At 36.2% G+C, this 17,809-nt stretch overlaps 4 protein-coding genes and 1 pseudogene across 5 annotated transcripts; 3 read left to right on the top strand and 2 right to left on the bottom strand.

The window, feature by feature from the left end:
• The first annotated feature begins 146 nt into the window (after nucleotides 1–146).
• LOC109008051 (double-stranded RNA-binding protein 1) lies at nucleotides 147–5,208 on the top strand. 2 transcript variants are annotated; one of them, XM_018987996.2, is made up of 3 exons: nucleotides 147–412; nucleotides 1,577–1,842; nucleotides 4,072–5,208. In XM_018987996.2, the coding sequence occupies exons 1-3, from the start codon at nucleotides 163–165 to the stop codon at nucleotides 4,882–4,884; spliced, it is 1,329 nt and encodes a 442-aa protein (XP_018843541.2). In that variant the 5' UTR covers nucleotides 147–162; the 3' UTR covers nucleotides 4,885–5,208. The 2 variants fall into 2 exon arrangements, with proteins under 2 accessions (XP_018843541.2, XP_018843542.2); XM_018987997.2 differs by having other exon boundaries at nucleotides 1,580–1,842.
• Nucleotides 5,209–6,479: 1,271 nt separating this feature from the next.
• LOC109008052 (geranylgeranyl transferase type-2 subunit alpha 1) lies at nucleotides 6,480–11,563 on the top strand. The gene is made up of 8 exons (XM_018987999.2): nucleotides 6,480–6,630; nucleotides 6,737–6,899; nucleotides 7,254–7,414; nucleotides 7,493–7,597; nucleotides 8,558–9,352; nucleotides 9,451–9,631; nucleotides 10,454–10,640; nucleotides 10,876–11,563. Exons 1-8 carry the CDS (start codon nucleotides 6,515–6,517, stop codon nucleotides 11,262–11,264), a joined length of 2,097 nt encoding a protein of 698 aa, XP_018843544.1. The 5' UTR covers nucleotides 6,480–6,514; the 3' UTR covers nucleotides 11,265–11,563.
• A 546-nt stretch (nucleotides 11,564–12,109) lies between these two features.
• On the bottom strand, nucleotides 12,110–13,706 carry LOC118349288 (annotated as a pseudogene).
• A 430-nt stretch (nucleotides 13,707–14,136) lies between these two features.
• Nucleotides 14,137–15,149, top strand: LOC109008053 (60S ribosomal protein L21-like). Its single transcript, XM_035693605.1, has 2 exons — nucleotides 14,137–14,457; nucleotides 14,714–15,149. Exons 1-2 carry the CDS (start codon nucleotides 14,215–14,217, stop codon nucleotides 14,972–14,974), a joined length of 504 nt encoding a protein of 167 aa, XP_035549498.1. The 5' UTR covers nucleotides 14,137–14,214; the 3' UTR covers nucleotides 14,975–15,149.
• A 1,180-nt stretch (nucleotides 15,150–16,329) lies between these two features.
• Nucleotides 16,330–16,902, bottom strand: LOC109008046. Its single transcript, XM_018987990.2, has one exon. The coding sequence runs from the start codon at nucleotides 16,900–16,902 to the stop codon at nucleotides 16,330–16,332; it is 573 nt and encodes a 190-aa protein (XP_018843535.1).
• Between the last annotated feature and the right edge of the window lie 907 nt (nucleotides 16,903–17,809).

The following is a 17,809-nucleotide window of genomic DNA, read 5'->3' on the forward strand; positions in this document are numbered from 1 at the left end:
CGATAGTTATTAGTTTTATTGAATCGAAAACTTGCGCCATCGATCGGCTCAGAATGTCACCTCCATGGTATCGTGGAGGTGAGTATTTCAGCTGAAAAAACCTCTCACGTACGCCGATTCCAATATAAAAGGCGAGCGAGATATTCCTGCAGGGTACTGGACATGATATATATACATAAATGCTATTCCCTCTTCTCGCTTCATCGCGTGAGGTTCTCTACTCACGCCTCCCGATTCTCCGCAATCGTATGGACCCAACAACTCCAGAGGCTCACACTCCCCGCGTCTGCTTTGCTTAGTCTCGCACCTTCAATCTCTCACGCATTTCCTTGGAGAGACCAAGACCTTCCTCTCTGTTCCATTAAATATTCATCGAAGAAGACAGCTATGCCCACCAACGAAGGTTTCCAAGGTATTCCCCATTTCCGATTTTTATTTTTTGTTTGTGAAGACTGAATGTTATGTTTTATCTCTGTTGTGGGTATTTTTTATTTCTGGAAAACTGGGTTTTTTTTTTCCTGGAATAGTGAGCATAGGAGACAGTCAATTGAAGGCTGATAATCGATAGAAACATAAGATTTATAAAGATTTGAGGAGGAAATAGCAGAAAGGGTTAGGAGTTGGAGAAAATACAGATTATGGGTTCAGTTATTTGAAGATTCGAGATGTACAAAAACCGAAGATGTGACATGAACGGGAGAACCTTTCTCCCCCTCTGCCCTTGTTGCTGTCGGTGATGTCAATGATTTAACACGATGGATTCGATTATTTCGAAAGATGATAAAAATAATAGTTCGTGAACGAGGGATTTCTGAATTCATTATCTGACATAAAAGTATTGAGAGAGTCTACGAGTCGTGTGCGAAGTTGTACAACTGGTTAAAGAATGAGCAAGTGCAGTTACATTCCCACAATTTGGTTTCTTATCTGAAAAGAAAAAAATGATTTTGTTACTTATCTATCTTTCATATAGATTATCTGAACCAAGGATATCGTGTTATAGCTACAAGTGTAGCAGTTAAAGGAAGAGGTTTCTCTGAGTGGTATTGGTAAGGGTTTCAGCTATCTTTGACATAACACATAAAGCACTCTCTCACTTCTTTCCTTATAAGCATTGAAAGATGTCTCAATTGGGAGGCAACATGCAGGATGTAAATAACATATTATTGGTCTTATACTTGTTTTAAAAATGAGATGGACTGGTTCTGATTTTTGCCCTTCATACTTTATGTTCTAAATGTGTTCATACGGTTGTACCTGTTCCTCCACGATGGACAATGGTGGGTATTAGCATAAATGAATGCTTTTGAAGAGCATTATCTAGTCAGAGTTGGTTTGGATAAGCAGGTCTACCCTCTCAGACGCAAGAAATTCTTGAAGGGATGCACCTATAGTTTACTGACCTGTTTTGCATACAAAAGTTGAATGAAATCTTGGAGTTTAGGAAGAAGAGTAATCCTGTATGTAATATTTGCCTGAAAATTATGTAATAAATATTTTACCTTTCATGCCTTTTATGTTCATGTTTGGTGAGATTCGTACTTTAATTATTTTTCTCACACTTTCTGAAGCACAGCAGGTGTTTCAAATTGCTATGTATTCAAGAGCCGTCTGCAGGAGTATGCTCAAAAAGTTGGACTTCCTACACCTGTGTACGAAACTATCAAAGAAGGCCCTTCCCATGAACCTTCTTTCAGATCAACTGTGATAGTCAATGATGTTAAATATGATTCTTTGCCTGGGTTTTTCAATCGTAAGGCAGCCGAGCAGTCAGCTGCCGAAGTTGCTCTGTTGGAGTTAGCTAAATCTTGTGAAGTTAATCAAAGCATCTCTCAGCCTGTTGTAAGTTGAATTATGGTTTCAATGAATTAACTGTAAAAGCTTGGTAATTGAGCCATCTTGAATGCAATCTCATAAAATTTTTGCTTCCATGACTCTATACTGGATCCCCCCTCCCCTGGGGGCAAGCACACATATGCACGAGTTCGTAGTTCTTCAGTCTGTAAGATCTAGTAGTGTATTTATATAATCTTCAATGGTTTATTTGCTACCAAATTTGGAAATTGTCAGCTTTTCTGCCGAATAAAGTAATGATTTATAATTTTGTAGATATTGGGTCTTCTTGATCTTAAGGATCTTAGTTTTATGCAACACTAACCCCCCGCCGCGAAACAAGTAAATAGGCATAGCCCAAGTACAGAGGAAGTATACATCAGAGAACACCTAGTTACAAGTTAGGAGCTAGAAAGTGATACAAAAAATTCATGACAGCTGGCTCCATTAAAAACACTAGCAGAAGCCCAAAGAAATAAGTACGGAAAAAGAAACCTCTAAGCTCATCCAAAGAATGTTCTTTATCTCCAAAGCTTCGACTATTCCTTTCAACCAAAACACACCACACATGCAAGTCCGGTCTTGTTGAAGTTCTCAGCCCATAACATCCTTGCCACCTCACAGTGAAGTAAAAGGCGATCCACAGACTCACCACTCTTTTTACACATAGCACAAATCCATCACTACGAGTCCACACAACACTCCCCCCTTTTTTTAAGTAAGAAGTCAACACATCACTCCCCCTCTTAAAATTCATTTGAAAATAAGGGCTCCATCAACTGAAGAGCATCATAGTTTGTGGGCCATTGGACTTTCACGTGTGTTTCTGCATAATTCATTTAGTTTAGAGTATAGGTTGGTAGTTTTTTCTTGTAGGACACCTTTAGTTTGAAGTTCAGTGTCCCATATCACAATGTTCTATTCATACCCCTATCCTTTTTAACAGCATAAAACATAAAAATGCCTGATAGTTTTAGATAAGATATACATGCTGTTATTTGTTCTTATAAGCTTCGTTAAATTCTTTCTATCCTCTTTCTCTACCTGTTGTCAGCTAAACTTTTATTCTTCTATCGACAGTAGTTTACATGGCATGCCTTAGTCAGGCAGCTTGTATACAAGATTATGGCAATTGATTTAAGATTTCCAAAGCAAAGTGCCCTCTCTTTGCCATTATAAAAGTTTTGTTATGGATTGTAGACTGGCTAAACATGCATATGTGCACTGACAAGGTATATCATGTGATCATCACCATCATATTCAAGTGCAGTCTCATCCAGTAGAATTTCACTTTTATCATATCCTTCCCACTTGCTGTTGGGCTCCTTCAAAGTGAGGGAGTTTGATATTAGATCGTTCTACAAAGCATTACTTCCTTAGGGTAGCTTCTCTCCCTTGGAAGCAAATTTGGAGGAATATGGCTCCATTGAGAGTGACTTGCTTTGTTTGAACAGCGGCTCTAGAGGATGATCCTCATGTGTGACAATCTTAGAAAGAGGCACATGATAGTGTTGGGTTGTTGTTATACTTGTAAGAAGAGTGGAGATAGTACAACCGATTAAAAAAGAAAAAAAGAACAAAGAAAAAGAAGAGTGGAGATAGTATAGATCATCTATTGCTTCACCGTGAGATTGCCAATGCTTTGTGGAACACTATTTTTAGTTGTTTGGGCTCAATTTGGGTTATGCCAAATAGAGTGGCAGGTTTGATACTACAAGAGGGCTACTTTAGGAAGCTGATCCCTTTTTGTGTTATGTGATTAATATGAAAGGAAGGTCCGAAGGGAATGACTGGACTTTTGAGGACTGCAAGAAGACGATGGCAGAAGTGAAGGATGTTTGCTTTAGAACCCTTTTTGTCTCGGATCACTAACCAATCTTGTTTATCTATTTACAGTTTGCACTATTTTTTAATATATATATATATATATATTTTAATTAGGTTTATATCTTGTATACTCCCTGTGTACCTGGATAACAGCCTTTTTTTTTTTATTTTCACTTGTAATATGTAGAGCCTTCATCATAAAAAAGTTTTTTTTTCAACTGCCATATGGTAAACAAAAGCCATTTGTGTTTCATTTGACTTGCTCATTGCTCTTATTAGTTGGTAATTTTCTATTTCTCACTTATAATAATGATGATGATAATAATAATAATAATAATTTTCTCTCTCGTAATTTTTTTGACCTGGATATCTCTCACTCATAATTGATATTAGCTTCTGTATTTATTGCAGCATGAAACAGGACTATGCAAAAATCTACTTCAGGAATATGCTCAAAAGATGAATTACGCAATTCCATTATATCAGTGTCAAAAGGATGAAACCCCAGGCCGAGTACCACTTTTTTTGTGTACTATTGAGATAGGGGGGATTCGTTACATTGGAGCTGCAGCAAAAACAAAGAAAGAAGCAGAGATTAAAGCTGCTAGAACTGCTCTTTTAGCCATTCAGTCAATTACGACTCAGTCATCCGAGAAACCCTTTCTCAACTCACAGTTAACAGTAATCCCAAGCAAGAAAAGGGGGACCAAATCCGTCAATGATATCGAGGAGGCTGCAAATCCTCCAAAGGCTAAGAAAGCTCGATTCAAAAAGAAAATGTTGAAAAAGAAACTTTCTGGAGACAAGGTAGGCAACAGTCATGGTGAGAATGCAGGCACTATGGAATCCCTTTTGGAGAATAATGGACCAGAATCCGATCAAATTGATGCAGCTGCGGTCCAAGAAGCCGGCATGGGAATGCTGTCCATCGAAGCTATTGGGAATCCCCAAAATGTTAGATCATATGTGAGCTCAAGCGAGAAAGAAATATCTGCTGGGGAAGTTGCCTTGGCTCAACAAGTGAATGGAAATTATGAAAATGGGAAGTCATCAGCTTCAAATTCTAATCTAAACAATGACTCGGGGGCATTCTCCATATTTTCTGGAGATATGACTGTACTGACGAAGGAGATGAATGAGGTATCTGAATTTGGAGATATAGCATCGGTTGCAGACAGTGCTACCATGGGTCACGTAGGGGCTTCAAGTGTCCAGCCAGCTTAAACTAGTAAGAAGAGAGGATCCAAGTGGGTGTAAACCATGTTGGAGAGATCGAGGGTGAGGTTCAATTGTTTGGAAATCATTTTGCAGTTAGGAGAAATAGTAAATTGAGGTTTTAAATAGATTCTTAGACATTTCAAGGATTCTATGAATTTATACTTCAGTCAAGACTTTACAATCTTATGGTGTCCATCAGCTTCGTTTGCATGTATTGGTGGATTTGGAGTATAGACCGCAACAAAGAACCTTCTGTTATGGTTTCAGCTTATTGTGTTGTCATGAGAACGAGAATGGTACTACTTTTTTAAGGATTATGTTGCCAAAATATTCAAGATTTGCCATTAATGGTTGCAATATGAGCTTGTACGTTTGGGTAGTGAGAAGTGTTGAGAATGTTTGTGAATAGTAGTGAAAAAGTAATAATAAAATATTTGAATAGTAGTAAAAAATAGGTGAAAAGTAATGAATAGTAAAAAAATAAGTAAAAAATAATAATAAAATAAAGAATAGTAGTGAGAGTACCTCATCTCAAGTACTCTCACTTGCCAAACACACCCGGTTGTTATTTACTCTTCATCTTTCAATGTGATGATTCTCCCCATCTTCTCGTTCTGAATGTGAGGAAGAAATCTTTCAGCTCTTGTTATCATTTTGAATCAAATAACCTGCAAATTATTTTTATTTACTCCTTTCTCATACATTTTCGAGAGACCAATTTACTTCTTTCCATTTCATATAGATACTGTAATATATTATTCGTATAAATTCTGAAAAGATAATGCATTTTACATGGGTAGCTCATAAAAAAGAAAATGTGTATAATTAGTAGTTTGAAAAATAAAAAAAAATCTACTAGTTATATAACTTAGGTTGTATTCGTGTAGTGAAGTATTTTTTATGTATTTTGTAAATAGTATCGAAAAAGTAACGATAGAATATTAAATAATAATAAATAGTAATACAAAATATATAAAAAATAATAATAAAATAATAAATAATAGTAGATATTATTAATATCCAAACTAGGCCTTTATCACATATATTATATAAAAGGTAAAAACGACAAAAAGAATCTTGGTGATTGGACTTCCAAACTCCACGAGCATGTAGTTAAGAGTTTTTATCTGAATTTTAAAATTTGGAGATAAGAAAAATAATAATTATATAAGCCGAGTCATATGCAATTTCTTATTGCATATAGAAATATAATAACATATGAATTCCAATCCTCACATAATTAATTATTAAATAATATCAAGATATAATTACATGTTATTCTAATTTTAGAAAGAGTTATTCTATTTATAAGTTAGTATGAAGAATATATTACTTATATTATTGAAGCGACATAATTTAATTTATAATATTTAAATTTATAATTTCTTCTGACAAATTAAATTTTGTGACGTCAATATTATACAATGTTTGTAGACTGTATTTTACACTGATTTGTAAATATAATTTTTTTTAAAAATTAATAGGTGTGTAATTAATATTAATATTTAGTGAATAACTAATAATTTTAAGTCTAGATAGAGTAACTTGGGGATTTTGATAAACGGATTTTATATAAATCGTTAATCCGTGGGCCAAAAATATTTCCTATCAACTCTGAAACTCCGTTCGCCCGAAAATGCACGGTCGGCCTCGCAAGGACCCAAAGCCAGAGGATGCGGCTGCTTCGGTAGCCAAAGCTGAGAAGCTTCGCTCTCTCCAATCTCAGTTCCTCTCCAACCACCACAAAAAGATGTACCCATTTTTCTCTTCTTTTTTTCCCTCTCGTTTTCTTTTCGATCCTGGGATCCAAACACCTCCGTCTCTTCTTTTAATTTTCGTTGTTATGAAAATATTTCAGTTATACTAATGAAGCTCTAGAGGTTAGCGCGAAGCTGCTAGAAGTCAACCCCGAGTACTATACGGCTTGGAACTTCAGGAAGCTCGCCGTTGAACACCGTCTGAGTCAGTCCGACTCTGATCCTGACTCGATCAAGTCGATTTTCAGTGAAGAACTCAAAGTGGTAGTTTTTTTTTTTTTTTAAATTATTATTATACCTCAATTTCTTTTTTCTTTCTTCTTTGTCTGCTTGCCGAGGGGAAAACTAGACTTGGGAAACTAAAAATTAAATGAATTTGGATCTCACGTATCCATCCTCTCAGAACTGGAAGTAATCTTGGTTGACTATGCCTATGGGCAAAGTTGTTTCAATTGAATTGAGTTTTAATTTAATTTTCTCAAATTTTGATCCCCGCTAATGTTTTTGACAAGTAAACTGAAAATTTGTTTGCTAATTTTCTCAGTGTCTAAACCAGGGTTCTTTCGAACTTAATGTTTGTGCAACATTTTTTTTATTATATGTATCAACTTTATGTAGGTAGAGAGCGCATTGAAGCAGAATTTTAAGTCGTACGGAGCGTGGCATCATCGAAAATGGGTGCTAAGCAAGGGTCATTCATCCATAGATCACGAGATGCGGCTTCTGGATCGGTACCAGAAGCTCGATCCTCGGAATTTTCATGCGTGGGATTACCGGAGGTGAAATATTGGCCTTAATTTGAATGCGTGCAACCATAAGTTCCTAGTTCATTTTTGTATTTAACATTTTTTGGTCAGATTTGTGGCAGCATTGATGAACAGATCAGAGGTGGACGAATTACGGTATACGACAGATATGATAAATTCCAATTTCAGCAATTATTCTGCTTGGCACAATCGTAGGTGTGATTCCATTTGCTAATAAGTTTTTAATTTTCCTGTTCGGTTTTTACTCGTTGGAATTGGAATTTTTTATCATTGGTTCTCTGGATATAAAAAAAAAATAACTCAATCTTCTGATAGTTCTGTCTGGCTCGTATATTCTAAAATCATTTTTTCAAGGCTGCATATATGAGTCTTTTCATATATTTAACCTTGTATTAAGGAAGGTGACCTGTCTTGATTTAACTCAATATAGGCATGAGGGTAATCTCACCCATTGGTGGAATTTGTATTGGTGGCTGCTTGGGCTTCCATTGGTTCAATTTCACTGCCCATGTTGTGTTAGCAGTGTTCTTACAAACACGAAAAGGACAAAAACGTAAAGTTCAATTGAGTCGATGGGTAAAATATTTAATACGAGACACATTTGTTAATCTGCGATAGAAGGATATGCATTCCAGTGTTCCCAATTGCTCATGGAGGAACACTTTGAAAGCTTAAAAATGACCGGTAATGGCTGTAACCACATCTTCATATTTTCTTCAACTGAGACTGTCTACAAAGAGATTTTTTCCCCTGGGTTCAGCATAAGAATTTGAGATTGGAATTAACAGTTTTATTCATAAACATAGTTGGAAGGCTCGCAAGGAATACTAAAGGTTATTGTTTGATATATGGACCTTGTTTAATTGTGAGTAACAGTTAAAATAATGAGTAACAGTATCTTTAAGGAATACTAAACATGCCAAAGTTGCATCTTTAGGTTTGATTACCGAGTAACAAGGAACTTTTAAAATTATGAGTAACCGTATCTTTATGTTTTATTATCTTCTAGATAATCATGGTGCTATCCTTATGGTTTTGCATTTATTTCATCTGATTTTCTTTATGAGAAATTTACCCCATTTGCAAACTTTCAATAGTTTTAGTGTACATTTCGCTGCTTGTTGCTATTTTTACCTTACTGAAGGACTTTTGCAGTATACTTCTATCTAATTTGCTGCAAAGAAAGGTTCAAGGGTTTTTCCCAAAAGAGGTGGTCTTGAATGAGGAATATGAGCTTGTCCACCAAGCGATTTTTACAGATCCAGATGATCAAAGTGGCTGGTTCTATTATCTTTGGCTCCTTGATCAAACAGTGAAAGCTGATGCTCCTCTACTTGTTTCTTCTTGGCCTGCTCGTGATTCTAATCTCATTATATTGGAAGATCAGTGTCTGGATGACTGTGCCTTGTCTCCATTCAATACATTCCATTCTGATTCAGGAACATTTCCACTCATTGTTTATTTTAATCAAGCTGTGGAAGGTGTAAATTCATCAACAATATCTGTCGAATCTGTTCTTAATGCAAACAGTGAACTTACTTGGAAACCACTTTCAACAAATAATTCTCCGGCTGCCCAAGTTTGGGTGACTTATCTCAATTATCCCAAAGTAGATGTCCATTCAGAAGCTTATCCTGTGGAGGTTAGCATTGGACATTCTGGAGGCATCATTTCCTCTAGTGGTTTTCACTATAGCCATCCCTCTAGATTCGCCTTTAAAGTGTTTGCACGGCCTGTTAAAACCCCTATTGGGCATGGTGGAGATATCATTTCTTGGCAAGATGGTAATTTTGCTTTATATGAAACATCTCCTGAGGAACCAAATCCAACTATTTCTTTAGATCAACTAAATATTAAGGATGACAATGAGAAAACATCTTCAGAGTGGCGTGCAGAGACTATAGCTAATGAAATAGCTCTTTTCCAGGAATTATTGTCAGAAATCAGCTGGTAAGCTTCATCCATTTGATGGGCAAAGATAAAATGTAGAAATAGTTACAACCTTGGCCTTTAGCAATAGTAAACTCAAACATTTCTTGTCTATGTAGCAAAATTGGAAAGCTTACACTTGCAAGATTGTTGAAGGCTCGTGACTTGTTGCTATCTCCATGTGCTAATAAAATGGTCTATTCTGAAGAAGTAATCAACCTTTATAGTGACTTAAGAACGTTGGACCCACCACATTCTCAATTCTACAAGGACGAACACAGCTTAACTTTATTGCAGCAGGTGAGTCTCTTCTCTTTTATGTAATGGTTGTCTGAGTTATCCTCCCTCTGTTGGTAGTAATTCTGCATGTACATCTAGTTGTTGAATCTCTCTTTGCTGAATCGATGTGTGATATAAGATATTCCAAACCCTTATAATTAATGGAATTGAAGTGATCTCTAGGCTGATCATAAAATTATTACAATTGGCTAGATTTTGTTACTGCACATAACTGGTGATCTTATGGATCATATTGAATATTTTCTGACCACCTCACCAATTCACTGGAAACCGATCCACTTCTTTATAACTTTATGTTTGTAAATCCCTTTGTTAATTTAATTTTAAGAACACCCAAATTGATACAATCGCCCTCAATATATAGGTATTCTGAGTCTTCAAAAGGCAACTAATTATAGGGACCCCTTCCTTGGGATCATACTAAAAATCTTTTGCATTTGGATGTGAAGAAAATCCCTCTTTTATATGTGGGTGGCCGTATTTATTTCTTCTTGCTGTTCCAAATGGACCTGTGAATAAGATCATTCCAATAAAAGGTTATTATTACTTTTATTATATCGAAATCTTGTTTTAGAGTAACTGGTAAGGGAAGATATTGTTTTAGAGTAATTGGTAAGGGAAGGTGTCATTGTACTCACCTTAATTTGATGCATAGAATTCAGTTCATGCACACAGTGTGCTACTCACGGTTCTTTCAGTAATATTGGGTTATCTCTTTAAGAACTCGTAATAAGTATGCATTTTATTCTTGCTTTGATTTTGGATACTGATAGCCAGAAATTGCTCAGAAGTGTAGAATCTGATATTGTGCTGGTCCCGTAGATAACTTCCACAAGAGAGTCTTTACTGAGATACTGCTTCCTTCATGGAGATGGGACTTCATCATTTATTGGTAATTCTATGTGCTTACGACTGAATAATTTGTCACTGTCACGGATGGGATCTATTGAGAGGTTATTATGGGTTCAAATGCTAGACCTGAGCCACAATGAACTCAGATCAATTGAAGGTAAACTTATTAACTAATATTGTAAACTCTAATGTACATATGAGTTCCTCCAGCTGCCAATTTTTCCTTTTCTTTGAAGTTCCTTTTTTGTGGTGTCTCTGCTTTTTAAAAATGAGCCCAGGTCTAAGTTCTTTACTGCTTCATGATGCATCGTAGTAGTTACCAATCATCATTGTATTGCTAAAGGAAATTGCCTTATATTGGGTCTTTTTCTTAATATGGGGTCTTCTGACAGGGTTGGAGGCAATGCAGCTTCTTTCTTGCTTAAATCTGAGCAACAATAAACTCTGTGGTTTTACTGCTCTGGGACCTTTGAGACTGCTGAAATCGCTTAAAGTGTTGGATATTTCATGCAACCAGATAGGTTCACACTCGATTGATACAACAAGGTATCTGTGTTCATCGCCTTTGTGTCATACAGAAGAAATTGATTGGGGTCGTGATGAAACGGTGACTGGTGATGTCAACCTGGCAAATTATTGGGAAGCTTTTGTAATATTTAGAGGCTTGAGCTTGACACAGTTAGATATTGTGGGGAATGCAGTTGCTGATGAAAAATTGAAGTCATTTTTGGTCAAGATTGTGCCTACACTTAAGTGGCTAGATGGTGGAGAATTGCATTAACCTTAACTTTGTGATGGAAGTTTTAATATTTTTTCCCTGCTTTCTCCATATTTTGGGATACGAATTAATACAATCCATTAAACTTGTTGGAGAACCATTTACTTTGGTATACTGATCCTAGACATGGGACATTTTTTTTCCAGTTATGTTAGCTTGTACGGCGACATTTGATAAAAGGATGCGAACATTTTTTAATCTCTGTGCTGCTGTGCAAGTTTCAGGTATGTTTCAACTTTTGTAAATAGGTAACTTTATGTTTGTAACTATGTTAATGAATGTGCATATGCATGTTTACATCATTGGCGGTTCTCAGGCTCCACCTTATCCCTTAGCTACAACTGCCCTAGGAAAAGGATGGGATGTACCATTGTAAGAGTTCCTCGATCAGATCAATTTTACAGACCAACTTGATAAAATTTTTTAGTTGTTGATTATTTTGCATTCGCTTGGTTTCCCACCTTTCAGCTCACCTATATGGTCATTATGTGCTTGATAGATCTGGTTTACCCTGTTTTAGACAGTAGTTTGTTTAATTTTCTATACCTATTAAGTTTGTAAGTAGCTCAAATAGGACAATGGTCTTGCAAAAGTTCTGGTTTTGTGATTGTTTGTAACCTCCAAAGTTTCTTGTTTTGTACACGAGTGTCCTCTGCCATAAGTGAGTGAATATAAATAAATAAAATACTATTGCTACATTCACAAAGGAATTACATAAAAATAATCATACAAAATGATGTGATTTCATCTGATCCATTATATCAATTTTACAATAAAAGTAACTTTATAATCTTACGAATCACATCAAGTCACATCAGTTTGTGAGATTATTTTTGTGTAATCTCTTTGTGGTTAGAGTATTTTCCTAAATAAAATGGGGGTAACACCCTATTGTTAACAAAAAATGCGTTCACTTTTCTTGAGGCCATCGACCAATCAGCTTGCATCCAATGATAATAATACAAGCAGCTCTATTGCACATGCGGTTAGTGAACTTTTTTATTTATTATTTTTTTAGTAAATAAATAGAGAACTTTGCCACGATTCAAAAATAAAAATAAAAGGCACAGAGGAGAGGGTGGGAAATATGAGAAGGAACAGATGTGTTGAAGTAAATATTACAAGGAGTCATTGGACATGGATGAAATTGCCCGGGTGAAAGCTACCCAGAACAGCATTGAGATGGTCGAAGTTGCTGGCAACAGTGGTGACAAATACCTGAACTGTAAACACTTTGAGACGAAGAAATGTAGAAATTTTATTGCCAAAGTGATGAACCCATGTTGAATAATTCTTGCTGCATTGCTCTGTAAGTGAACTGCACATTAAAATCAATACATCATTAAAATGAAAGCTCACCGAGATGTTCTACCAAGTTGCCTCTATTCTCTTGCTCCAAATTTCGAAAGCCATTGAAACATGAGCTAACAGTAAAAATGGCTAACAGCCCTAATAAGGACTGCAGATATATAGTTTTGTTCACTTTGTTACACTTCGACTCCATTGTTATCTGACTTTTTGCTTTCTGCTTTGCACTCTCTTTTTTGGCTAACGCTGAGTCAACTGAAAATTGCTTAGGACACTCTGTTCTCTCCTTCCTCTACAAGAAGCACTATAATTCCCCTTTAAATAGGCCGATAACATCGTTGAAAATATCAACGCACCCAAGTGTTGCAGAAGAGAAAATTCCAAGTCAGTACCTAATATTTTTCTACAGGCTGCCAAGCCTTTATTGCCTCTCCTCCGAGTCTTCACTGACCAATAGACACGCTTTCCGTTTACGTGTTTTAGATAATCTGTAAATAATAATGAAAAAATAATAAATATATAAATTATTTTGTGAATAATAAAATAGTTTGAACTACTTCACTTACTAAATACACTTTTAATGGCATATTGGGAATGTAAAGAGCTACACTTCAAGATCAAACGGCTAATATTTCTTGGCAATTTGGACAATATATATTAACATCAATTCTGCTGATTTCGATATTGCATCAAGCAGGGTCTCGTGCTTAATTAATCGAAATCATCCTACACGTATTATGGATGGAGAAACGTTATTCTAAGACCTTTACATCATGCACAATTATATAATATAATTTAATATGTAAGATTTAAATTTGAATATGATAGATATTCAAGAGATTCTTCTTCTCTTGCGTGTGTATATATATATAAACAAAAAAAAAAAAAATAGGAAATATTATCAATCTTCCAAAACAATGAATTGATGAAAAGTTGGGGAGAATGATTGAAATTAGAGATTTTTATTTTTATTTTCTGGATATATTTAATACTGAATAATTGTTCTTGAGAGCACGGTGCCAACTGTCAACGGACTAATTGGAGGGAAAACTTCCTGACACTGTCGTCGGGAGTACGCAGTCAACACCGACTTTACTACTTTCGTTGTGTCTTTTGGTTCGGACTTTTGCTATCCATCAGTTCACATTATATACTTATAATTTTTTTTTATAAAATATAAAAATATTTTTTATAAAATATAAAATGTGAAATAATAAATAATTATTGATGAGAAAAAAAGTCGAGAGGATCAGCCCCAAACCAAACCCACCTCGGCCTCCAATTTTCTTTTTCTTTCTCGTGTCCCCATTGATTGGGCTTCTGCTTTGTTCAAAATGGGAAGCATTGATTTTTAAGCCGACAAGGCCCGGCCCAAATATCTCCTGAGAAATAGAGTTTGAACAGGTTGTGTTTGAATGTTGAAGTGAATTGAGTTGAGTTGAGTTGAGATGATAAAATATTGTTAGAATATTATTTTTTAATATTATTATTATTTTAAAATTTAAAAAAATTAAATTATTTATTATATTTTATATTAAAATTTAAAAAAATTATAATGATAAATCGACTGAATGAAACTCAAAGCGCACAGGAACGGTTTCAGAGTATTTGGCTGCCACTCTGAAGAGAGGGACAGTGAGCAAACATGGCGGCTGGTAACGGTCTTCGTTCTCAGATCAGAGATCTGCTTGCTAGGCCCTTCAGAAACAGCGGAGTCCATGAGGGCATACACCATAAGTTCACGAGGCCCCACAAGATCGGTGACTATGTGGACATCAAGGTGAACGGCGCCGTTCACGAAGCCATTCCCCAAAAGTTCTACGACGGCCGAATCGGTCGAGTCTGGAAAGTCACAAAGCGAACCATTGGCGTCGAGATCAATGAGCAGGTATCATGAATTCAACGCTCTTATTTGGGATTTTCGCTCTCTGGGTTTTGTGTAAATGACAGTTTAGGTTTGTTGAACGTTTATAGGGGTTTTGAGGAGACGTGGAATCTTTTCATTTCCGATTTCCCTTTTGTTTCTTTATTGATTTTTCTTGTTTGAAGTTACGGATTTGTGGTTTTCGTTTTATACGTTTGGTTCTGTAGCTAGAGTGTTTGATGATTTGTTGATGTTCTTTTTTCTTTTTCTTTTTTACTAGAAATGGTGGTACAGGTTTGGAAGCTCAAGTTCGACTAGATTGGCTTATGGTAGAGCCGATCTCGAGCATCGAAGCTCTTCTGGACGCGGCTCGATTGAAACGCAACCCATTTCTCACTATCGAGGTGAAACGAGGGCGAGAAGAAGAAAGAGTGAAACGGTTTGGCATAGCGGTACCAATGGAAATCCTGGACAAAGGAGTATCAGCTCGGTTTTAGATCGCACCCCTACTAAGAATCGTGTCATTGTGCCTGGTTCGTGAAGGAGATTATTCTTCTTTCTTGTTCCACACATTTATATATAAAGATTGAAAGGTGAATTCATCATTTTCATTTGTTTGATCTTTTGAGACAAATGATCGTTGCGTGCTTCAAAATTTGATTGTTTCGAGTTCTTTAACCCCACAAGCATGGAGTCGACAAGGAATGCAACCCTTCGTTGTAAGGCTGTGCTGTCTCTAAAATAGAAAGAAACTAACACAGCTTTAAGAAGGAGAAGAAGACAATCGTATTTAGTGTGAGCGTCATCGGAGAAAAGAAAACATAGTTCTTTCTGATTCACGCTGCCAATCTTATTTCTTCCCCGACTGGAAGTCGAGAACTTGCTGATGTTGGTCTAAATGCATTTTAGATGTTTCTTGACTTGATTTCCCAGTCTTTTTTCCTACCTGGGGAATTGATTACTACGTAAACAAAGAAATTTTACAAAAATAAATTTGAATGAACTTTACAATCTGTCGTAATATTAAGCTACATAAAAAAATATTTCTCTTTCTACATGACGTTCAATCAGATTTCAATAACATTTCATTTATAAGGATAGAAGGGGTCACCTGAAAATTGGCTTCGGTGATTTAATGCACCAAAGAGTTTACCCAGGCCCGTAATTCAACTGTAATTAGGGATTAAAAACTGATGCCCACTTCTTTTGAGATGAAAAACTCGGTTTCATGCATGATGTTATAGCTCAGATCCAGCGTCTAGAGCTCCTTTTCAATCCACAGAAAACTGTGACTTGAAAACTGCTTTTGAGAACCATAAAGGGTTGACCTTAAAGTTACAGCAGTTTTGAGATAGTCCCCAAAAGCCATAAATATGAAATATAGATCTCATCTCCAACCTCCAGTGGAGCCTCCTCTTTGCATTGCAGCCATAAACAAGAATGAAACGGGGAAAACACAAAGCTAATGGGCACAAAACAGACAAATAAAAAGGCATTACTTTCTGGTACTTCCCACTTTCTTCGAACACCTACTCTTCGTCTTCGGCATACTTCTTTTACATGGTTCTTCCAGTTCCATCATCGCATGACTCAAAGCGAAGTATTCCAAGAGAAAAACGATTGTCCCCAAGACAAAAATCTTTGGATGGTGCAAATCTGACATCGAATTTTCTATTTTTATATGGATTTGCGAGCCTAAACTGAAGTAATTAAACAATAAGCTGCGAATCAGTACTGCCATCTCGTTCAAAAAAAAAAAACTATGGAATATTAATTTCCTCATTTGATGTATACAACCCAACAAGAAGAAATACAGATACAGAAAACAGAGTAGGGAGTGCTGTTTTTTTTTTTTCCCCAGGATCTCGAACCAAAATCAGATCTAGCCTTTTCGAACTATGAACCCAGCCGGTCCAGTGCCTCGCGAGCTGCGGTCAGTTCAGGTTCGACCCTTAAGGCATCCTCGTAAGCCTTCTTGGCTTCCTCTTTCATTTTCTTCCCCTCATAACACTCACCTAATAGACGAAACGCCTTGGCGTTTTCCGGACTCAGAGTCACCGCGTCTTCCAGGTCCGCCAAGGCAGAGTCGGTCCGGCCGCGCCTAGCGATGGCGACCTTCAACTCGGCCCTCTTGAAGAGCGCGTCCCCTCGCTCCTGATCGCTCAGAGACTTGGCGCACAGAGGCGAAAGAGCGGCGTCGAGCGAGTCGAGGGCGGAAGTCTTGAAGCCCTGGAGGTCGAGAGCCAGGGACTTGAGGATGTGAGCCGCGGCGTCCTTCGGGTCAAACGCGATGGCCTTTTCGGCCTCTTCCAGGGCCTCTTTGGCCAGAGAGGTGGAATCGGAGCGATTCTTGGAGGATCTGGCGCGGGCGACTAGCTGGGCGCCGAGGACGAAGTGTCGCTTGGCTTGGAACTCGGCACGGTTGCGGTACCGGATCTTGGATAGGACCTTGTTGGGAATTCCGTGCATAGCGAGGAACAAGAAAATCATCAAGAGGATTAAACCCACTTGTAGAAGAATATCGAACAACATCTTCTGATTTTCTTTCGTCGACTTGGTGCGTCGGTGTTTGGTCGATCGGAAACTATATGAAGGGAAAAGGGAGAAAATAATAGGAAGTCGTCGAGTCTGTCTACGGAGTGTTCGTAATAGGTGGACCAAAGCATATAGCCATCTAGTGCTTCGCCGCCCAGTTTAATAAAATAATTAATAAAGTGATATTTGGAGTCTTAAAATATCTAAAATTTGTTTTTTTTTTTTTATAAAAAATTAATAAATTTAAAATTCACATAATTTTTTTTTAATAATAAATTCAACATTTTTTAAAAAAATTATAAATTTACACTTTTTTTTCTAACATTATTTCTTAAGAATCCGTTTTGATACAAAAATGGTTTCGTTTCATCTTATCTAATTTCAATATTATAATTTTTTTTAAATTTTAAAATAATAATATTAAAAAATAATATTATAATAATATTTTATCTAATTTTTAATTTTTATATAAAATTATCTCATTTCATCTCACTATTCAAATCAACTTAAATAAAAAATAAAAGATATTTATCTCTTTGTACAAATTTTCTTTTAAAATAAAATCTAATGGCTAATAAAGAATTAATAAAAGTCCAATATCTTTCCAAAATAATGATATCATGTGGGATAAAGTTTCTTCTTACCGTCAATACTTGTTGAAATGTACGAGTAATTAATAGTATAAAAATTTCTGTGGTCATTGTCAGTGATCTTATATAGCTTGAGGATACCTATTTCCTATAATTCCAATTTCTCCGTATTAGGAAAAAGAAGTTAATAATTTGTTGTACTACAAATACAAACAACAATCAACTCATTAATATACGTATATGTATAAACA

Source organism: Juglans regia, chromosome 8, assembly GCF_001411555.2.
Source record: "Juglans regia cultivar Chandler chromosome 8, Walnut 2.0, whole genome shotgun sequence".
In the NCBI taxonomy this organism is placed as follows: domain Eukaryota; kingdom Viridiplantae; phylum Streptophyta; class Magnoliopsida; order Fagales; family Juglandaceae; genus Juglans; species Juglans regia.